This window comes from Marmota monax, unplaced genomic scaffold, assembly GCF_021218885.2.
Source record: "Marmota monax isolate L192 unplaced genomic scaffold, Marmota_monax_Labrador192_F-V1.1 WCK01_AAM20220418_F8-fsc00023, whole genome shotgun sequence".
Taxonomy (NCBI): domain Eukaryota; kingdom Metazoa; phylum Chordata; class Mammalia; order Rodentia; family Sciuridae; genus Marmota; species Marmota monax.
The window spans coordinates 2720583-2741598 of NW_026692907.1; the positions used below are offsets into that span (position 1 = coordinate 2720583).

At 39.0% G+C, this 21016-nt stretch overlaps 2 protein-coding genes across 2 annotated transcripts in view; both read right to left on the reverse strand.

Annotated features, from left to right (window-relative positions):
- Ndc1 (NDC1 transmembrane nucleoporin) overlaps positions 1-15615 on the reverse strand; it is a 59474-nt gene extending 43859 nt beyond the window's left edge. Inside the window, exons 1-6 of the mRNA XM_046450859.2 lie at positions 15059-15615; positions 13550-13670; positions 11720-11821; positions 8731-8905; positions 6645-6783; positions 1335-1443 (exon numbers count right to left, since the gene is read on the reverse strand). Coding sequence (XP_046306815.1) covers positions 1335-1443; positions 6645-6783; positions 8731-8905; positions 11720-11821; positions 13550-13670; positions 15059-15424 — 1012 coding nt within the window. The 5' untranslated portion in view covers positions 15425-15615. The remainder of the gene's footprint in view (positions 1-1334; positions 1444-6644; positions 6784-8730; positions 8906-11719; positions 11822-13549; positions 13671-15058) is intronic.
- Positions 15616-15747: 132 nt separating this feature from the next.
- Yipf1 (Yip1 domain family member 1) overlaps positions 15748-21016 on the reverse strand; it is a 40611-nt gene continuing 35342 nt past the window's right edge. Inside the window, exon 10 of the mRNA XM_046450862.2 lies at positions 15748-15865. The gene's annotated coding sequence lies outside the window, so the exon portion shown is untranslated. The remainder of the gene's footprint in view (positions 15866-21016) is intronic.

Consider the following 21016-nt stretch of genomic DNA (forward strand, 5'->3'; position numbering starts at 1 on the left):
GCCAGAAACCTAGCAAAACCTTATCTCAAAATAAAAACTAAAAAGGACTGGGAATGTAGCTCAGTGGTAGGGTACCCCCTGAGTTGAACAACCAGTACCACAAAATAAAGAAATAAAATAACAAATGAAAGAGGACGCTGGACAAAAAAGATCAAAGAGCAGCAAAAAGAAGTGACAATGCTAAAATGAAATGTAAAATGAACGCAAAAGAGTTACAGGAGAAAGAGCTGACCATGGGGATACTGATGCAACTGCTGTATCAGCCCAAATGTACGTACAGTTCTCGGGCAAGAGCCAAGCCAATCACAGTAGGTTAAGAAATTTCAATACAGTGTTAACATCAGAATGACAAATTTAAAAGCTACATGGAAAAAGGATTATATAACTACAAGTGGTGAATAAAGAGTGAGAACAATTTCATAAAGTTATATTTATAGAAAAAAAAATCAGAAAAAGATCTGAAGAGTAGTTTTGAATACTAGATATTGTTTATATTATTGTGTTACTGATGGGATTAATGTTTTGAACTTGTACTATTCACTATGCTAAATATTGAGTTGTAATTTCTGTACCTAAAATTCATGTTAATAAATTCTACAAGGTTTTCTTACCAACAGAATATTTCTATTATATTATTATCAACTTACAAACTTATAAAAAGAAGTATGTTATTTCTAGAAAATGACCAAATGACAATGTTCTTTTTTTAAAAAATATATATATTTATTTTTCAATTGTAGTTGGACACAATAACTTTGTTTTTATTTATTTATTTTTACATGGTGCTGAGGATTGAACCCAGGACCTCACATGTGCTAGGCAAGCGCTCTACCGCTGAGCCACAACCCCAGCCCCCACACAATGTTCTTTTTTGTGCAGCAGACCTCCAGAACTTTCCCATTAAGCATAACTGGGACCCTCTGCACGATGAACAACTCCTCCCCATCTTCCTGCTCTCAGTTCCTGGCATTCTATTCTGGGTTTTTAAAAGCATAGCTACTTTAGGTACCTCATATAAATAAAATCATGCAATATTTTGTCTTTTTGTGACTGGGTCACTTCAGTTAACATTATGACCTTAAGGTTTATCTACAGGATAAGAGTTTCTTCTTTAAAGCTGAATAATATTTCATTATATGTATATATCACATTTTCTTTAACAATATTTTCCCTTAACTAAATAAATACTCTAACAATATAAACTACAAATCAGGTGGGGCTAATCACATATCCATAACTAGGAAACATAGAAACACAATAAAGAATGACTTTCTAATTGACATTTTCTGAGCTTTGAGTTAATAATACCCTGCATTAAAAAATAGAATTCTTACCAAGAAAATAATACACAATGCAGAAATTTCTAACCAGGAACAGTGATTCCACACAACTATGCTTAATGAGTAAGAGTAGAGATCTCCTAAACCGCAAGAACTTGTATTGCTGTGAAAAAAAGAAAAGAATCAACAATACATTCCACCACATTCTACAGCAAGTTCTTTATAGCCTCAACACATAAACCATAACCACTGTTCAAAAAGTCAAAGATTATCCCAGAGGCAAAACTGAATTACTTCTGATGCTAAAATATTTAATATTTTTACATTATACAACCATCTCACTAATAGGGAGATCAGAAATAAGAAAATTAACAATATCAATCCATACTTGTTAGTAAGGCCTATAGAGATGGAGAAAGTATAAAAAACATAGCTCCACCGTAGCTCTGGGGGATACATTTCAAGACCACTAGTGAATGCAGAAAGTACCCTATACATACTGTTTATTTCTATGCATACATACCTAAGATTAGTAATATGATAAATCAGATACAGCAAGAGATTAAAAATAATAACCAATAACAAATAGAACAATTATAATAATATATTGTAATAATTTAAGTTATAAATTGCTTATTCCTAGAATTTTCCACTTAATATTTTCAGATTGTAGTTGATTGCTAGTAAGCAAACCTGACGAAAACCAAACTGTGGATAAGGGAGGCCTATAGTAACAATAGCAACCGGCATTCTTTGCATGTTACCATGTCAAGAACTGGTACAAATTACATGGATTAATCTGTTTAAACTTCACAACAACCCAATGAGGCTCTATTATTATTGTCATTTTACAGATGAAGAAACCAAGGCAGAGAGACGTTAGATGACTTCACCAACATTACCAGTTAGCAAAAGGAAAATCCAATTTATGAATCCGGGCAAGCTGGTTTCAGAGCCCACAATCTTAAAGACAATGCACACTGCCTTTATACTAAGTGGCGGAAAAGTAGAGGCAGCGAAGACAACACTACCTACCTCAGGAGATGAACGTACTAGAAAAAAAATCATTTTTTTTCCTGAAATAACAATTCTGAAAATAATGATGTTGACAATGGTTGTTGACAACAATGATTATTATTAATTATAGAAGAAAAAATTCTAAGGGTCAAATGTTTTCTGGTTAGCTTGGCTGTTCAAATAAAAGTACATGGTTTGGGGCCGGGGATATGGCTCAAGCGGTAGCGCGCTCGCCTGGCATGCGCGGGGAACTGGGTTCGATCCTCAGCACCACATAAAAATAAAATAAAGATATTGTGTACACCAAAAACTAAAAAATAAATACTAAAAAATTCTCTCTCTCTCTCTCTCTCTCTCTCTCTCTCTCTCTTTTAAAGAAAGCACATGGTTACAAACTGGTTGGCTAAAAAAAAAAAAAAGAAAGTACATGGTTATATCACATTGTTCCCTGGAAGCCTCCAAGGGCAATGGGCCTGACACCTCATATCTAGCTTGGAATTTCCTAACAATCCATCCTGCTTCCCTCAGCAACTTAAATGCACAAGGGAAGGTCTCATGCAGGCACAATGTTCCTACAATGAAAGAAAGCTAAGCTATGGTGTCCTCCCTCCCCCTTTCTTTTTGGGAGGCAAACCTTCCCTGCTATGCAAAGACACAAACCTGACTGTGCATCCTTTCAACTACTGTCAAATCCTCCTTCCCTTATTCCACATCTTTTCAATGAAGGGCCCTAAAAAACCCCCACTCCAAACATCCGTGGGCTGGAGAATGGCAACCAGCTGGGCAGACCAATACCACTGCACATTCATGGCTCTTAGAGATGCCCCCAATACATATTTGGCCAACTGTTAAAAATCAATATTCTGGCCAAAGCTGAACGTTGCTATCATGGAATAAACTTCTGAGATACAATACAAAATTTTACCCAAACCAATTACCAAAAAAAGTTAAATTTTATGAACTTGACATGGTAGAAACATAATTCAGCAATTTGTAAGCATTATCAACTACTGGACAACTCCTATGTTCACTCTATTGCCCATCTGTGATGTTAAGTAGGTGGGAAATTTCAACTGAGGTCCATGGAAATCCAGAAAGATATTCTGTGGCATCTTATTTTTCTCTTAAGACTTTGTTTTTCTTGTTCACTATTCTTTATTTGTTTATTGGTACCTAGGATTGAACCCAGAAGCACTCAACCACTGAGCTACATCCCCAGCCCTTTTTATTTTTTATTCTGAGATAGGGTCTCACTAAATTGCTTAGGGCCTCACTAAGTTGCTGAGGCCAACTTTGAGTTTGTGATCCTCCTGCCTCAGCTTTCTGGCTGCTGGGATTATAAGTGTGTGCCACCCATCCAGCTATTATTATTCTTTATTATATTTGGATCTAAGTTGATTTACATGAATATTTCTGCACAGTATTTTGAAAATTTTTTGTTGTGAAATTTTGAGGCAGCAAAGCTTATGTCCTACTTTCAATTCTTCTTCACAAGATGTGAAGAATTTCTAAACAGGAATTATTTTTTCAAACATTCAGACTGCAGCAGGTAAGAGCCAAATTTTTTTCAGGGAGTACTATCTCCTTGCAGTACATATTCTCACAGATGCAACAGGCATGTTGTTGAGAGCCACAGCCGAAAGGGGCCCCAGCAAACTTCCAGCTGCTGCATTTCGCCTAGCCGACTCCTTGCAAAATTCCTCACTGGCAACCTTCCATAACAGGTATTGTCCTGCATTTAGCACAACTTTACACATATTAGCCCAATCTGCTGGCGTCACGTTCAAGTTGGTAATGGATTCAACCATGCTTACAGTGAAGGGTGCTTGAGGACCATAGGTTGTTACAGCCTCTTTTAGCTGCTTCACTTTTTTGAAATTTAAAGCATGGTGAATTCACTGCCCTCCTGCCTGCTCAGATACAGGGCATGTTAATATTTGAGATCCTGTCTCAGGATCCCAACTATCAACTGCGGGGGTTGGGAGCCTCCCAGCATATGGAGGTGGCGCTGTTGGTTGGACACTTACACCCTCTGGTGATAGAAAGGTGTTAGTAGCAGTCTCCTGTAGAGGTGGCGCTGTTGGTTGGACACTTACACCCTCTGGTGATAGAAAGGTGTTAGTAGCAGTCTCCTGTTGTAACTTTTCCCCTGATGGCTTTTTCTGCTCTAAACTTTCTTCCTCTGTCTGACTAGCTGGAGAGACCTTCTCTTTTACTTGAATCTTTTCCTCTGTCTGACTAACTTGAGAGACCTTCTCTTTTACTTGAATCAATATGTCTTCTCCTTCCTCTACCATTGTCTGAACTGAAGGCTTTGGACTAAGCAAACAAGATATGAACGTCCACAATGGCAATGTGCCAACTGGCAGAGTCCCTGGGCTTTTCTTTTCTATTCTTTTTAAATCTTCACCATGATGGTTCCATTGTGATATATTTAACAACTCCTCCTTAAAAAGCCATGGGCTACATTTTTGTATTGTATCAATGTATGCCCTGACTGCTCTTGATTTTACTGGGATGCCTCCTTCCTCTAACAATATACTTAACACTCTTTTGGTTTGTTTTTTACTAATTTCTGATCCCATATTTCTACTATAATCCAACCCAACAAGATGACGCCAAACAAAGCCGAGACAGAATAAAACAACACAAAATCATTATATCAGCCTTTCTATCCTCCTGAAATGTCCATCCGTCCTTTCTCCCTATCTGTTCCTCAGACGCAAATAGTTTTTCCTCAGATGTGAGCGGTTTTTCTTCCGTCTCACTCATCTCCAGGGACAGGCAACTTAAAACAGGCAACTTAAAAGCAAAACAAAACAAAAGAAGAATCTTAAAATGGCTATCCATCCTCTCGCCCTGCCCTCAGGGGAGAGCAGTTTACCTTATCACTTACCCTCACAGTCGTTCCCTGTGCCGCAGTCTGGCTGGGCACAATTCAGGAGCCACTTGTCAAAAGAAACGAACTTTATTTTTAAAACACACACACCACACCACACAGCTCCTCAGGAAAAACCATCAGAGCCCAACTGCCACCACCAGCTTCCCACAAGCCTCTCCGCCTCCCCCACTCCTGCTCTTGAGGTCGATTAGCTGGGTCTCGTGGGCGGAGCCAAAAAAAAGTCCCCCAATGAGCAGCTCCTTGGTCTGAAAGGGCAGGGAAACAGCCCAATGAGCATCACCGCAGAGGAGCCAATCAGTTGGCAGCTAGAAGTTTGCTGGGGCCGCTGTGAGCCAATCATCAGCTGGCAGCTGGAAGTTTGCTGGGGCCCCTTTCGGCTGTGGCTCTCAACAGCATGTGACAACTTTAGTTAACCTAGGAGAATCCTAATGCATCATTTTCATAGATCACATTTATTATCATGCATCATTTGTTTATGCATCCCTCTATTCCCACTAGACTAGGTTCCAGTGGGAAGGACCTAGGGTTCTAACATTTTTCTTTCAGTGCCCAGGCTTCAGAGTAGAAATGAAATGAACAGCTAATCAGGAATAGCAGAAACAGGACAGGGAGAGGCCTGATGTAACAGTGAGACACTTCAACCCAGAGGAGGTGGTTCTAAATTCCAGGATGACACCTACCAGATTAGGTTTTTAAAAACCTAACTAAAGCTGGGCATGGTGATGCACACCAGTAATCCCAGGAACTCAAGATGCTGAGGCAGGAGAACTGCAAGTCTTTAAGGCCAGCTTCAGCAACTTAGACACTATCTCTCTCAAAAAAAAAAAAAAAAAAGGCGGGGTGTGTGTGCTAGGATATATCTCAGTTGTAGAGCCCCTGGGTTCAATCCCTAGTATTGATACCAAAAATACTATACCACTCAAATCAAACCAGGTCAAACTATTTTATTTATTTGTATATATCTTGCTTTTTTATGAAAAGGACATGAGACAGTAACTGACATATTCTAAAAATTACTTGCACACCCCCACCTTCATAAGATTTTTAAGTTCGAAAAGAAGCTGGCAGCTGCACAGAGGTACTTTGCATGAATGTCATCATCATCCTCCCCACCCCCACCCCCAGTCCTGCTAAGGTCACAGCAAGTATCACTACTAAGCAGGCAGGGAAAGAGAAGAGCAGAGCAGCAGCAGTCTGAGAGTGGCAGCAGGGAAGGGTAAAATATAGCTGGATGTATATTCTACACACAATACAGCTCTCAAAAACACACCAAAGTCACCTAAAGCCAAAACTCTTCTCTCTAAAAGGCATTTGAGAATTTCAGTTCTCTGTTGCATAGAACAAATCTTGAATTAATCAAATAAGCCCCGTTATATATAAATACACCAAAGCAGTTTTAATGCTGCCACATTCTAGCATAAGATAATGCTCAGATGATGTCTTACCTGTATGATGGGAAATGGGAGATAGTTCATGTTGTTAACAAAATACAGAAGGCTATAGCTATAGCCCATGAATGCTCCAGCCAGTAGGAAAAAAAGGTGATATTCATTTAAACAGTTTCGTGCTGCAGAGCTATCTAAACTAGAAGGGAAAAATTAAGTTGTTAATACAACAGTCAGGGATACATTTCACTGTTTTAGGCTTAATACTTACTGAAGGCAAAATTCTCTAACAAAATGGTTCATTTTAAAATAAGTGTGAGCAAAAGATTAACAAAACCCTTTTCCCTGAAGCCTGAGAACCTGACTCTAGCTCTATTCCCCTAGAAATCTGACATGGGTAAGAACGTCTACATCGGTACTAAGTAACATTGCTTACAAACTGGTACATTAATCTTCACTGAGAGGAATCAAATCAACTATAAATCAACTGCCTGAAAGAGATGCCAAAACTTTGGTCTTCTGTGTTGTCTCTGACTAAAAATCCACCTCCAGGGATTCTGGATGCTACATCTATAAAATTGATACAAGAGATACCAGAGCCCATTGGGCACAAGGCTTTTAAAACAGGGAGTCCCCAATACCTGTCTGATATATCTCCACTCTCGAGTTGTACCACAGGTAAGGCAACAGCTCCTGAATGGCTGTGGGACCCGTCACCTGTTTGAAATGCATCAGTACTCCTGCTAAAGAGGAGGTCCCAATGCTTCCCAGCTAATAACCTAGAGTTGTTAAGTTCTGAAAATTTAGTTAAATTCAAGAGGATTCCCTGGTAAGAACTTCCATTAGCCACACCCTATCAACCTATCATCTTTATCTCACATCTTTTAATTTTAAGGATAAGATCTTATTATTTGGTGAACATTAAGCTTTTAAACTCCTTTAGAAGTTGTCTGAGTATCTCTATAATTTGGCAAATATCTGAGGGTGTACAGAGTCAGCAGGAATACCAATTAGGGGCCTGCTCCACCACCTATCTCCATGAGGGTTGAGATTCCAGGCTGATTGTTTTCTGGGCCCTGAGTTATAAGATGATAAAAAAGATTCATTTTGCTCAAGACTCTGACTGTGAAATTATCAGTAAATGTATTTATAATGGGCACTAATCTCTCTAACAACTTGTAGCTCATTGTAGCTTTCTGCTCCCTGGAACCTCACTGCCCCCTCCACTAAAAAGATGCAAAAAAGAGTTCAGGACTCATTTAAAATGAGCCATGGGGATTTCCTTAGTCACAATAGTACTGTATTCATAGATGTCCTTTATCATTCAATGTTTATCAACAGTATAATTTTCACTACAGAAAGCCTCTATTGGAGGGGAAAAAAAGCAACTCGGCCTCATAAGCAGTAGCCAAGGAAATTAAGTATTAGGCAGAACTCATTATTAACATTATTTTAAAGTCAGTGGAAAATAGGGAACTTAAGATTACTCTAATATAATCTTTCTTTATTTATACTTTTTAATGTGTGTGTTTGGTGCTGGGGATCGAACTCATGGTCTTGACCTGCTAAGCATATGCTCTATAACTGAGCTACACCCACAGACCTTTTTTAATTCTGAAAGTCAGAGCATCAACTTACAATTTCTATCAATCCCATATTTCAAGACTGTGTAAGTTTTAAAATCATAAAAGCACTCTATAGAAGGTAGTTATTATTTTAAAATTCTCTCTTCAAATTCATTCTTTCCAAACTACCCTTCCTTCAAACACCAAACACCTTCTCCAAGAACATATGTAGATCCTCCCAGCTTCCTGAACTCTCACAGATTTTATGTGCACAACTTATGTCCTTCTTCCTATTACATTCATATGTTTCCATGTCTTCAATTCCCTACTGTTCTCGATCCTCAGGGAGCTGTTTGAATCATTCTCACAAATCTAACAGCACACAGTATAGCACCTTCTACAACTGTTTTTCAAATTTTGTTGAATTCAAAGTCAAACATCAAAAACAACTGTATGTAAATAAGCACTTTCTGTAGAAATTGGGAAAGCAAAGAATGTCCATAAACTATTAACATACCTAGGCCATCTTTGGCTTAGTAACTAAACAAGGATCCCTAGAAAGAAAAAGTATTTAACATTACCTCTCAGTATCAGAGCAGGGAACCACAAGAAAACTGTATCGGCCCTTAGTTATCACTGCTGCACACCAAGCCATCACCATTCCCAAGGCAGCATGAACAAAAGAGTGCATGAGTTGCTGGGGATGAAAGATCTTCCCTATCAGGGCCAGTCTGGAACATGGAATGGAAGGCATAACTGCAAATAAAACATGGATATAGTCTTAAAACTACAGCATATGAAGTTAGAGGATCTAAACTATGCCCTCTCATGCTTGCATGAAGACACCAAAGGGCAGAAAGTAACATACAGCCAATAAAATATAGAACAGAAAAATTTGAGTTAAAAAATTTTTTAAGAATGAAAAAGAAGAGATGAACACACAAAAGAGAAAAACATAAGAATTTAGGTTTTTATTACCATGCTATTAGGGTTAGGATAATAATAATTTTCTTTCTTTTAAATTAAAATTTCCTAATAGCTGAAATAACACCAACTCTGTAACTCTCCAGGGCCATAAAAGAATGTGTAGCGATTTAAAGATAGATCCTGCCCTCTAGCAAAATCTTTATTTCAATATTTGAAACTGTCAGTATATAATCCATCTGAGAAAAATAATACGTAGTTAGGTAAATATTGACAATACAAAATACTAACATAAAAGTTTATATGGAACTTCCTTTTTTGGGGGGTGTTTGGATTGTTGTTTGGGGATTGAACCCAGCACTGAGCTATATTCCCAGCCCCCCCTTTTTTAAAGTTTGAAATAAGGTCTCCCTAAGTTGCTTAGGGCTTCTCTAAGTTGCTGAGGTTGGTCTCAAACTTATCGTTCCTCATGCCTGCCTCCCAAGTTGCTGGAATTACAGGCATGAACCACACACCCAGTTTGTATGAGAATTTTTAATACCTCTCTGACGACCCAATAAAGTTGTCTGGAAGTGACCTAGGGAGGCTACTGTGGTTAGTTACTAAGGTATATTTGCCTTTAAAAACAGCTAGCCTAAGATTCCCTGGTCTTTAATACACTTGAAGAGATGGGGGCTGGGATTGTGGCTTAGCGGTAGAGTGCTTGCCTAGCACGTGCGAGATAGGTTCGATCCTCAGCACCACATAAAAATAAATGAATAAAATAAAGGTATTGTGTCCAACTACAACTAAAAAAAAAATATTTAAAAAAAAGAGAGAAGAGATGGATGAGAGGCAGAAAACTATGAAAAGAGAGGGCTTAGGTACTCTGCACTTTTGGGGAAGAGGCTGCCATCACTCCTCCTACCAACATAAACACCCAGAGGGCAACTATGACTAACTTTTAATACTCTAAATGTGCCAAATCCGGGGGCTGGGGATGTGGCTCAAGTGGTAGCGTGCTCGCCTGGCATGCGTGCGGCCCGGGTTCGATCCTCAGCACCACATACAAACAAAGATGTTGTGTCCGCCGAAAACTAACTAACTAACTAAATAAATAAATAAATATTTAAAAAAATAAAATAAAATAAATGTGCCAAACCCTCTCATGTCATTCAACCTTACTTGCCATATGTTTTCTCCAGAACATCACTGTCCTCCTTTATCTATTTAATGTAGCTCCTCATTCAAGGCATGGTGTAAATATCATCTTCTTCAGGAAGCTTCCATGCTAAGTAAGTGGTGCTCCTCTGAATTCCCTCACTATCCAATGTATAGTAGGCAAAGACGAGTAATGTTTACTGCTCGTCTGCCTAACTGTGATCTTTTGGAGAAAGCTGGGACCATACAATGCATGGCACATAGTAATGGCATAAGGAGTGCTCATGCAAGGAATGAACCAAAGTGACTAATCAGGCTTTTAGAATGACTAGGCTAAAGAGCCCTCACTGGATACACGTACCTACAGAAGACGGCCCAGGCACAAGGGAGAGTGTGAAAGAACACTGCTATAAGCCGAGGTGTTCTGAGTAGGGCCTGAGTGGAGGAGAGACCCACCAGCCAGGAGTGAGGGTTAGGAAAGCAAGGAAAAAGGTATGCATTGCAACATCCAGAGTTAGGATTCAAGCTTTTACAGGATCTCTGGTGTCAGTCCTTCCTGACCCCTCCCACTTTATCTCCAACATGGCAACCACTGTTCTTCATTTCTAAAAGATTTCTATTTCAAAATGCTATATAAGTGACATCATGCAATAAATAGCCTTTTGGGTTTTGCTTTCTTCATTCAGTACAATTCCTATAAAAGTTGTCCAACTTGTTGCACATATTTAAAAAAAAAATTCAAGCTTTTATACCCTATTTTACAAAGAAGTACTGATGAGCTTTTAAAAAATGGCAGAAAAAGCTTCTAATTGTGACAAACTTAGGAATCTGAGCAAGGCAAGAGGAGTAGAAGAGAAACTGAGAAAAATAATAAGCTCTGGAATTTAGCAGGTAATTCTCCCAAGGCAAAACCTAATATTTTAAAGGTTTAGGTTTGTTTGAAAATCATAGCATTACAGACTTCTATATGTGAAAAAAATTTCACCTGGTCTTGATCTGCTACCCAATAAGGAATGATTTTTACAATATGTTTGCTAAATCACAGCTCTAACACCAGCTGTGAACAAGTAAAAGGTCTAAATTTATTTTACTGTGGCAAAATACACATCAATAAAATTTACCATCTGAACCATTTTCAAGCATACAGTTTTGTGGCCTAAATATGTTCACACTGTTGTGCAACCACCTCACCACCTACTTCCAAAACTTTGGCATCTTCCCCAACTCAAACTCTACCCATTCAGTAATCCCCAACCCCTAGAAAACACCACTCTATTTTAGTGGAATCATACAACAATTGTCCTAAAAGGTCTAGGTATATTTTTAAAATAGAAATTAGCACCAATATTAATTGTAATATATATTCAAAGCACATGATTTTGTATATATCCTTAAAAACGTGACACAAAATTCAGCTTGTTATACATATTCACATATAAAATGCACTTAGTCTGCCTTAGTAAAATAAATTCAGACTTTTAAAAACGTTAACATTTGAAAACTCACCTGCATAGAACTCCACATTGAAAATACTTATTATTATTATTACCACTGACAGCAGCAGGAGGTAAAAGATTACATAGGAGCTATATAGATCATTGAAAGAATCTAAAACATAAGAGATAAATTGGTTAAGTTTATTCAGTCTTGTAATCATGCTGAGCACATGGCAATATAGCAAAGGTTTGAACCTCAACTGTAATTTTAACTTTAGAAGTTATCTTTCCTTCAAGAATTTAATTGTACACTGCTGACAGGTCCAGTGGGACATCAACTCAAGAACTCCAGTGTGGGAGTTATTCCAATTTGGCTCTGGGTGCTTTAAAATTACATTCAAATTTCTTTTAAATCGCCCAGATGTTGACATCAGATCAAATACTGCCATATGCAAACATTTCATCATGTGAAAGAGAAGTACCATAGTTAGTAATACACCAACAAAATTGCTTTTTAAAGTGTAAAAATATTTTTCAGATCTCATCTTAATAAATGCATTTTAACTAAAGTCAAAGTAACATCTTTAGAAATAGCATAACCCATAAATCATCTAAAAGAGCTAAACTAAGAAAAACAATTTTGATGTTCCATGAAACACTAAGAAGTCACCCTTTCAGGGTAGTGTGACAATTAATATTCCAATTCAAAGTTTAAGATATGTATATATTTTGCCCAAAAATGTAAATAAAATAAAAACAATAGAATGTGTTTGCTAAACAAACTAAAACTTCATAATGAAACCAATTATCTTTAAAAATACAACTCAGTACTCAAAATAATGAAACTACTTACTAAGCCTTCACAATTAAATTCCTGCTATCTCTGCACTGGCATATGGCTTAATTTTATCTGACCTGTGCAACCTGTTCAAGAAATGACTGAAACAGATTAACAGAAGACTTACATGACTTTAATTCTTTAGCAGCAATATCTCCAAAGGCCAAAAGGTAAAGATTCTAACTCCCTAAAAATTGGCACTTTCTTATGAAACTTAAAATGCACAAAAACAAAATAAATATACCATTGTTGTTATGTTGTTATGACCAGACGTTCAAGAAATTTGTCTTTCTTAGCCTTAGGCAAGACTTTAAAGATTTCAAAACCTATTCTGTCAACATTTATCTCAAAAAAAAAAAGAGATAATTCTAGTGCAGCATCATGGAAAAACATCAACTTTGATGCCACAAACTAATACCCAAATCCTAGATTAGTCACTCACTAGCTGAGTATCTCTGCACAGATTATTTTACTCATTTATAAAGTAGGAATAATATGAAAGAGATAATGTATGTAAGGTGCTTAGCATAGTGCCCAGCATGCTAAAAAAATGAGAAATAACTGGTAGCCATTATTAATGGACATAAAACAAGTTATATTTTAGTGCACTTAGTAATTTTGTCTCCAAAGATTCAGAGAAACATTTTAGCCTACCTCAATCTTTTCTCTTATCAATTTTTGAATTTAACTGTATCTTCCCTAGCCAAAAGTTCATCCTTTCCTTATCTTTTTTTATTAGCTACAATATAAAAATGAAGGATTCTTAATTTAGTCATATTTTCTACCCACAATTTAAAACAGATGATAGTAGCAGTTCTTTTTTTAAAAAGACAGACAGGATCAATAAAGGTGTCAAAAAGAAAGACAAAGAAAAATTAAGCTTTTTCTTGGTAAGTTTACCAATCTCATTATATAATAAAAAGGTGTTTTATGTTATACAGACAATGCCTTAAACTTATCTTAAAGTCAATGTTTGGTGTGTCAATACAGGCAGTAATCAGAAAAAAATTATTTGAAACATAGTGCAATTTTTATGTTTTCTCTAAATTGAATATCACTTACCTGACAGCCACTGTATGGGATGAAATAAATCAATACTGCTGAAGACTATAAATACCGTAGCACAGATGGGTAGAAGCAACACTGACCAAACAACACTTGCAACTATCCTCCAGCCCAAAACCTAAAATTAAACAAACAAAACTCCCTCAATCATGAAGTCAGTTAAATCATTTCAGTTATGCAAATCCTATCTCTTCATACAGGCTATTAGTCACTAATACATATATACCCAGATCATGGACCATGCAATTATATACAAACCCAAATGATTACTATTATAATAATATCACATACCACTAAAGAACTTTATAACAATTAGTGAACTGATGCTTGGATTAGGTCCAGAGTCAGGTATTATATTAAACATCACACTTTGGGGTAGAGATTAAGACCATCTTATTTAGTTTTATAATCATATTTACCACTTATCTCTCCAGATTCTAGATAATTATAGGAATATCCAAAGGCTGTATACTTGAGAACCACAAACATGCATTTCTTACCGGGTAACTAACACATTGTAACACTGTACTCTTTTCTAAATCTCAGTGCCTAACATAAGGAAGAACAAGACTTACTGTCAATTAATAGGAGATACTGAGAAGTTTTAAGCATGACAGTGACAACTGGAACCATAAGGTGGCTGAAAAAAAGATATCCTGGAGGAGACCAGATCCAGACAGGAGGCACAATGGTTAGGGACAGCCGACCACAACAGTCAGAGATTACAGTCAATGTCTGCACAAAGGCAATAGCCATGGGAATGAGGAACAAAATGTAGCCACATTTCCAAGGTAAACACTACAGGAATATATAACATAGGTGGTAAAGAGTAGATAACACCTGAAAGTGTTTAACTGAGGGTAGAGGAGATGACAGTACACGATGGTAGAGGCCCTACCCCAAAAGTAACCTTACTTCCATCTCTCTTTGCCCTCCACAGAAGACATGAAGGAGGAAGCATGTCCTCAGCTCAGTCCCACGGTGGATATTTACCTCTACCAAGAATATGTGCCCTGCTTACCTGGTCTCCAACCCCAGGAAGTGCCAAGGCCACACTACATTCTTCCCAATTCTGGACATTCTTCCCAACTTTTCCCCACTTCCGTTCTGGGGATGGAACCCAGGGGCTTATGCATGATAGGCATGCACTCTTCCTTTGAGCTATATCCCCAGCTCTTCCTTTCTCACTTCTTATCCCAAGGAATCAAGTTACTTATTTTGCACCTACAGGATACACTTGCATAAAATCCCTCCCCATTCTCTGCCCCAATTTCCAGTCAAATCATCCACGCCAGGCAGGCCAGCTTTCACTTCTGACTCCTCTCCCATCCAGTACCCAGCATCCCCTCAAGGACGTCGCCACAGCCCCCGTAATCAGTCCCCCGGGCGGTCCCCTCCCCACGCTGCCTTCCGACAGGCACCCTACCCGTCCAGAGCGCACGCGCGGTCGGAGCCCGCCCGCCCAACCCATGCCCAGCGGCGAGCGCCCCAGTGAGCTGCACTCACGCGCCACAGGATGTCCCGCGACCCGCCGGCGCAGGGTCCACTCGTAGCCGTGGCCATGGAGATGGCGGGCCCGACTCTAAGCAGTGGGGGAGACCGTGTGCCCGCCCGCCACAGCAGTTCAAAGGCACCAAGGCCCCGGGAGGACCCCGTTGGGGCTGCCTGAAACACTGCCTGAGTAAAGTCTGAACCAAGTCGCAACCCATTCCTTAGATGCTTGTCCCGGGTAGGCTCCACGGGCCAGAACTGCCCGACATTCGCGTCCCCCAAAGGGGGCTGTGACTCCAAGAACCGTTCTCTGGGATCCAAAAATTCCCTCCGAAGCAGGGGCCAGCGGGGCTTCAGAAACAAGAGGCGGCGGGGCTGCATGCTGGGAACTGTAGTCTCGACGACCTTCTGGGACCGTGGAGGAACGTTGCATTCTGGGACTCGGAGTTCCAAAGTACAGCATGCCGGGAGTCGAAGTCTTCCCGGCGGAGATTTGAAGCATGCTGGGAATCGTAGTCTTTTACAAAGCTTCGGGATTGATTTTTATAATATCCACGGTATTGATGGATTGAATTCTGTAGTTATAAAGGTGTAACAGAATTATCTGTCCTCATTTCTCTCCATTACTTTATCAACCTCCTAAAGTGAAATCAAAGGATGCTGTGGCCCTCTCCACAAATAGGTACTCAGTGACCTAACAGAAATCTTTAAAAATTGGGGGACTTTATTAAGAGGGATGCATTTGGTTCCATAAAATCTGGTTTCTAATTCCAGTTCTGCACATGCTGATATCTTGGCCATCTCGGAACCTCCATTTCTTATCTGTAAAATAAGGATAAAAATAAAACAAGTATACTGTGATGCTGTGAGGATATAAATAATGTGCTCTATAGATTATCATTGATTTCCTATTAGTAAGAAAGAAAGCTTTTCACCAACTCAGGTTTCCTTAATGAAGTCTTCTCTGATTGCTTGCAGCCTCAGTGAGATCTTTGGGTGAATACTGCCAATACCTCTGTATAGTCGATTACATTTCACAGTCTATTCAATACTCCAGGAAGATAGAGGGATAGACTCAGTAATTTACTGACTCTGAAGAAACTCACAGGCTAGTGAGTGAAACTGAGATCACACATAATTCTCTGTATGTTTGCTGAGTTGGTTGCTCTGTAATGGTTCCTGAGTTGCTTTAAGATTATATCATACGTACTTCCCATAACCACATGTCATTTCTGAATCATTATGGGACAAACTTGGATTACATTGCTAGATCAAGTCTCTGCCATCAAGAAACCTTCTATCTTGTGGTGGAAAAAAATTATAAAGAATCAATCTATATGAATGTCCATAAACACCAGGTTATTTGAAATCACAAGAACTTATTTAGTTTCTATGGTAAAGACTACCAATTCTCTACTTCAGGTCTATTCTCCCTTATTTTTTTAATAGTAGAACTCTCAGCTTTTATATAGGCTGATTGATAAACCCTATCCCCTTCCTCCTGTGTAGTGAGGTATGGCCGGTAACTGAGTTCAGGCCAATATCATAAAGTATTACATGGTAACTTCCTAGATACATCCTTTTAAAAAAGTTAGTACGTGATCATTACATCTTAATCCCTTTCACCATTCAGGTGCCTGAAGTTTGGATGTGCTGGTTTGAGTGCCAGCACCATATGGACCACAGCAAGAGGGCCACACTACAGAAAAATGAAGTACTGCCCTTAAAAGAGACTTGATTATTTGGAGCAACCATACCAGTCCTGGGCTGTCTTTGCCTCCTGACAATATTTACACAAGACAGATGATTATTTTTTATTTAAGCCATCTTTATCTTCATAGCACTTCTTATATTCTTAATTATCTTTTATAATTTTCTGTTTACTTACTGTCTAACTTCTCATTGGTAAGCAAGCTTCACAAAGGCAGGAATGTTGTCTTATACTGTTTCCAAAGGAGCTATCACATTAATAAGTAGTCCATGAATGTTTAAAAAATGAATGGATGGACAAAATTAACTGTATCAGACAATGTCTATTCTGGACAACAACATTTTATTATCCCAATCGAAGAAAGATTTAATGCAATGAACTGATAAAAGTGTTGGAAGGGCTAAGAAAGCACAGGGGAGAAAGAACAGGGTTGTGGTAGCAAATGGGAGAAAGGAATTATTACCCAAATATCAGGAGGCTACTACATCCTCTGCACTAAAGCCCATGAGATCATATTCAGTGCTGAGCTACTGAGAGAGATGCCCCTACTTGTGTGAGAACTAAACCATTGTTGTCAAGCAGGAACTGAGGAGTCAGTGCCCTGTAAATGTTGTAATGACCACAGATAGTGCCCGCTACTATCTGCAGTTGCTTTAGCAGTTGCTTTTTTTTTTTTTTTCTTTTTTTTATATACTAGGGGTTGCACTCAGGGATGCTTTACCATTGAACTACATGCCCAGCCCTTTTTTATATTTTACTTAGAGACAGGGTCTCACTGAGTTGCTTAGCACCTCACCGTTGCTGAGGCTGGCTTTGAATTTGAGATCCTCCTACCTTAGCCTCCCAAGTTGCTGGGACTGCAGGCATGTGCCACTGCACCTGGCTGCAGTTGCTTTCTGAGCCTTAGTTTCCTCATCAATAATAAAACCATCTTGTAAGATGTTATATTAAATGAGCTTTTGTTTATAAGTTTCCTGGCACACTGTGGAAAGATACAAGCTTTGAGGTCAGATAAACATAGGTATGAACAACTCCTCTGCCACTCTTTAGCTGTAAGGTCTTAGAAAGTCACTGTACACATATGTAAAAGAAAGACAAGCAGCACTTCAGAAAGACATGCACTAAATGGATGAAAACTGTAACCTAATCCTTCAAATGGAATAAAACAAATTAAATTGACACAAGACATAAAATAATAATACCAATTGGTATTAGAAAAACTTGGAAATTATGTGTCAGAACTCAGGAAAGAAATAAATATAAAAGAAAAAATCAGCAATAATGCCATAACAAAGGGTGGGCACATTTTAATCAAAAAGGAATAAAGAAATAAAATAATTTTAATTTTTTTTTTATTTTTTAGTTATAGGTGGACACAATTCTTTATTTTTTTTTTTTTATATGGTGCTAAGGATCAAACCCAGTGCCTCACGCATGGTAGGCAAGTACTCTACCAATGAGCTACAATCCAGCCCTAAAAATGATTTTTTAAAGTGACAAATAGAAAAAAATAGGCAAAGAAGATCTAACCTATGAATAATGGGAGATCCTGGAAAAACCTGGACACTCGTCTTAAGCCACCACTCTCTTCCCCAACATCATTCAGGGATGCCCATGGGAATTACATTTTGCTTTCAAATTGCTCTAATATTTTTAAATAAGCCATAATTCCCCTAAAGTGTTTATTTCAAATCCTTCACTTATTATATAGTCTTATATATCTTTTAATATCTTTATTTTTATGTGGTGCTGAGGATCAAACCCAGGGCCTCACATGGGTGAAGCAACTGCTCTGCCACTGAGCTATAACTCCAGCCCATAGTCTTATATTTTATAGTCTTAAAAAATATAAGGGGTGGTGGTGATAAATAACACTTCTTTCTCCCCATGTGGTAAGTTTCAAATTCAATCCTTCCAAGCGAGAAGGCTGCAAACTCTTGATTAAAATGTGATTAGCATTGCAAAGACAAAATAAAGAAATTTATTTTGAAAGACAGTTCCTTGGACATCCATTGTCTCTTATGAAACAAGAAAGTAAATTCAAGACCTATGGATGATATTTCCCTGTGGGGCATGGAGGACACAAGAACACATGTCTCAGGGTACATCTGGTACATTGGGGTGGGGGGGAAGCTCCAAGCCTTAGGGAAGAATTTGAAAGGTTCAGCAAATTGATAGGAAAGCTCAGTCTCCTCCTTTCTGGAGCCAGGTTGTACTTCTTGTTAGCTGCTTGGTGGGTTGGCTGCTGTCTGCTTCATGGGGGTTAGAGCTCAGGGAGAAGATCAATGAAGAGAGGGAGATCCATAAGGGAAACCCATATAGTACAAGCAGAGGGTATAACCCAGGCTTCAATCATACATAGTTTTTCTCACTATTAAATCTAGGTTGTTTACAAAGGAGACTGTTACCTACGAACAGACAGTAAAATAAAATCTGTGGATGACACAGTATCTTTATTTATTTTTATGTGGTGCTGAGGATTGAACCCAGTGCCTCATACATGCCAGGTAAGTGCTCTACTACTGAGTTACAGTCCCTGCTTTACAACTCTGATTTTCTTTCATGTACTATACCATCTTCTATTTTCTCGTAGCTCATTTTGAAACACTAAGTTATAGCTGACCTGGTTTTGTGGGCAAGCCTGGATGGAATGTGTCCATCCCCATCAGGGATGTTATTCTACTCCTTGTTCTCATTTTTCTTAAAATAACTTCATTATGATGTTGGACTGCAGTCCTCTGTTGCTCTTTTTTTACATGGAACTAATTTTCCTTCACAATTAGGAGGGAGAGGTGAGTCAGAGCAGCTTTTCTAAACTCTAGGCTCTACAGCTTCCTTTTCTGTTTTCACAAAGTGTTTCAAGCTCTCAGGGATCCCTTGGCTCTGTTCCCCTCCCCCACAAGTATCTGGACTTCTCTTTCTTCTGTCCCAAATATCCTCCTCCAGCCTACTTGTGTTTTGTTCCCTGCAGTATTTTCTCTGTGTTCTGGGAAGCACCTTTGGTCAGTTTGGAGAGCTCCCAGGACCTGGGCTACAAAATGAGTTATACAAAACCCCGGTTTCTGCAGCCCTTCTCCTAGTGTTCCACTGTGCTTTCCAGGGGGCACCTGTTGGCTATTTTGGGGTTCCCTTATTCTTAAATTTCTCAGACACCTTGTTGTTTGCATCTGCTTCTTTCCTCAGAAATGCTGATATCACACAAGTCTTAGAGCTGCTAGTCATTCCATCTACTTGAATTTGGGGATTTGTGGGGATATCTTATCACCCATATTTGTTGTAGATGTCCACTGCTATCCTGGTTGCTCTGTTTTCATGAGCAAATTCATGGAGTTACAAAAACATTTGTGCCATAGATTTTTTTTTCATAGATGTTTTTCCTCTCAATTCTCACTCTGCCCCGGCAGCCGCCAGTGATGGGGTCCAAATCCACGGCCTCAAGAATGCTAGGCAAGCACTTTACCACTGACATACATCCCTAGCCCTTTTTTAAATTTTAATTTGAAATGGTCTCACCAAGTTGCCCAGGCTGGCCTTGAACTTGTGATCCTCCTGCTTCAGCCTCCCAGGAGCTGGGATTACAGGCATGCTCTCTCAGTTCTTTATACAATGCCAGCCAAAAATTGCAAACTGACAATGAACAAACCACCATCCATTAGCTTTTCTAAAAGTAGGATATCCAAGCTGACGTCATTACCTATCTAAAACCCATTCTTCTTTCCTTCCTTACTAACACTTCATGCAGGGTGGCAGTGTGCCCAGCCAACAAGCATTCTGCCAGCCTCCCTCTCAGCTAGGGGAAACCATGTGACACATAGCTACCAATAAGATACAAGCAAAGGACAATAGGTGGGATTTGGCAGAAGCTCATTAAAAGGCAGGCCAACTCGACTAGCTGGCTTCTTTTGTCTTTTCCCTTCTTGCTGCCTGTCAAGAGCTGAGCTGAGCAGGAGAGAGCTGAACTGTTATGTGTTAGAGGAGAACAGTTGATTAAGAACGACAAATGAAAATGAAAATAACATTTAAGACTCCAGTGCCTTACCACATGGTTTAAGCAAGAAACTCAAGTGGAGAAAGCACCAGCCTCCCTAATCATCCATTTTTCCCCATGGAACAATGTCAGGCAAGGGTCAAGTGGATTCATGCAGACGTGGGAATTGTCTCACTGCCAAGGGATTCCTAAACAAAAGGCCTCTGCCACTTTATAGACCCAGGAGCCAGAGAGAGGGAAAGAGGGAAGGGTTAGGGACAGAAAAGTACTGAAT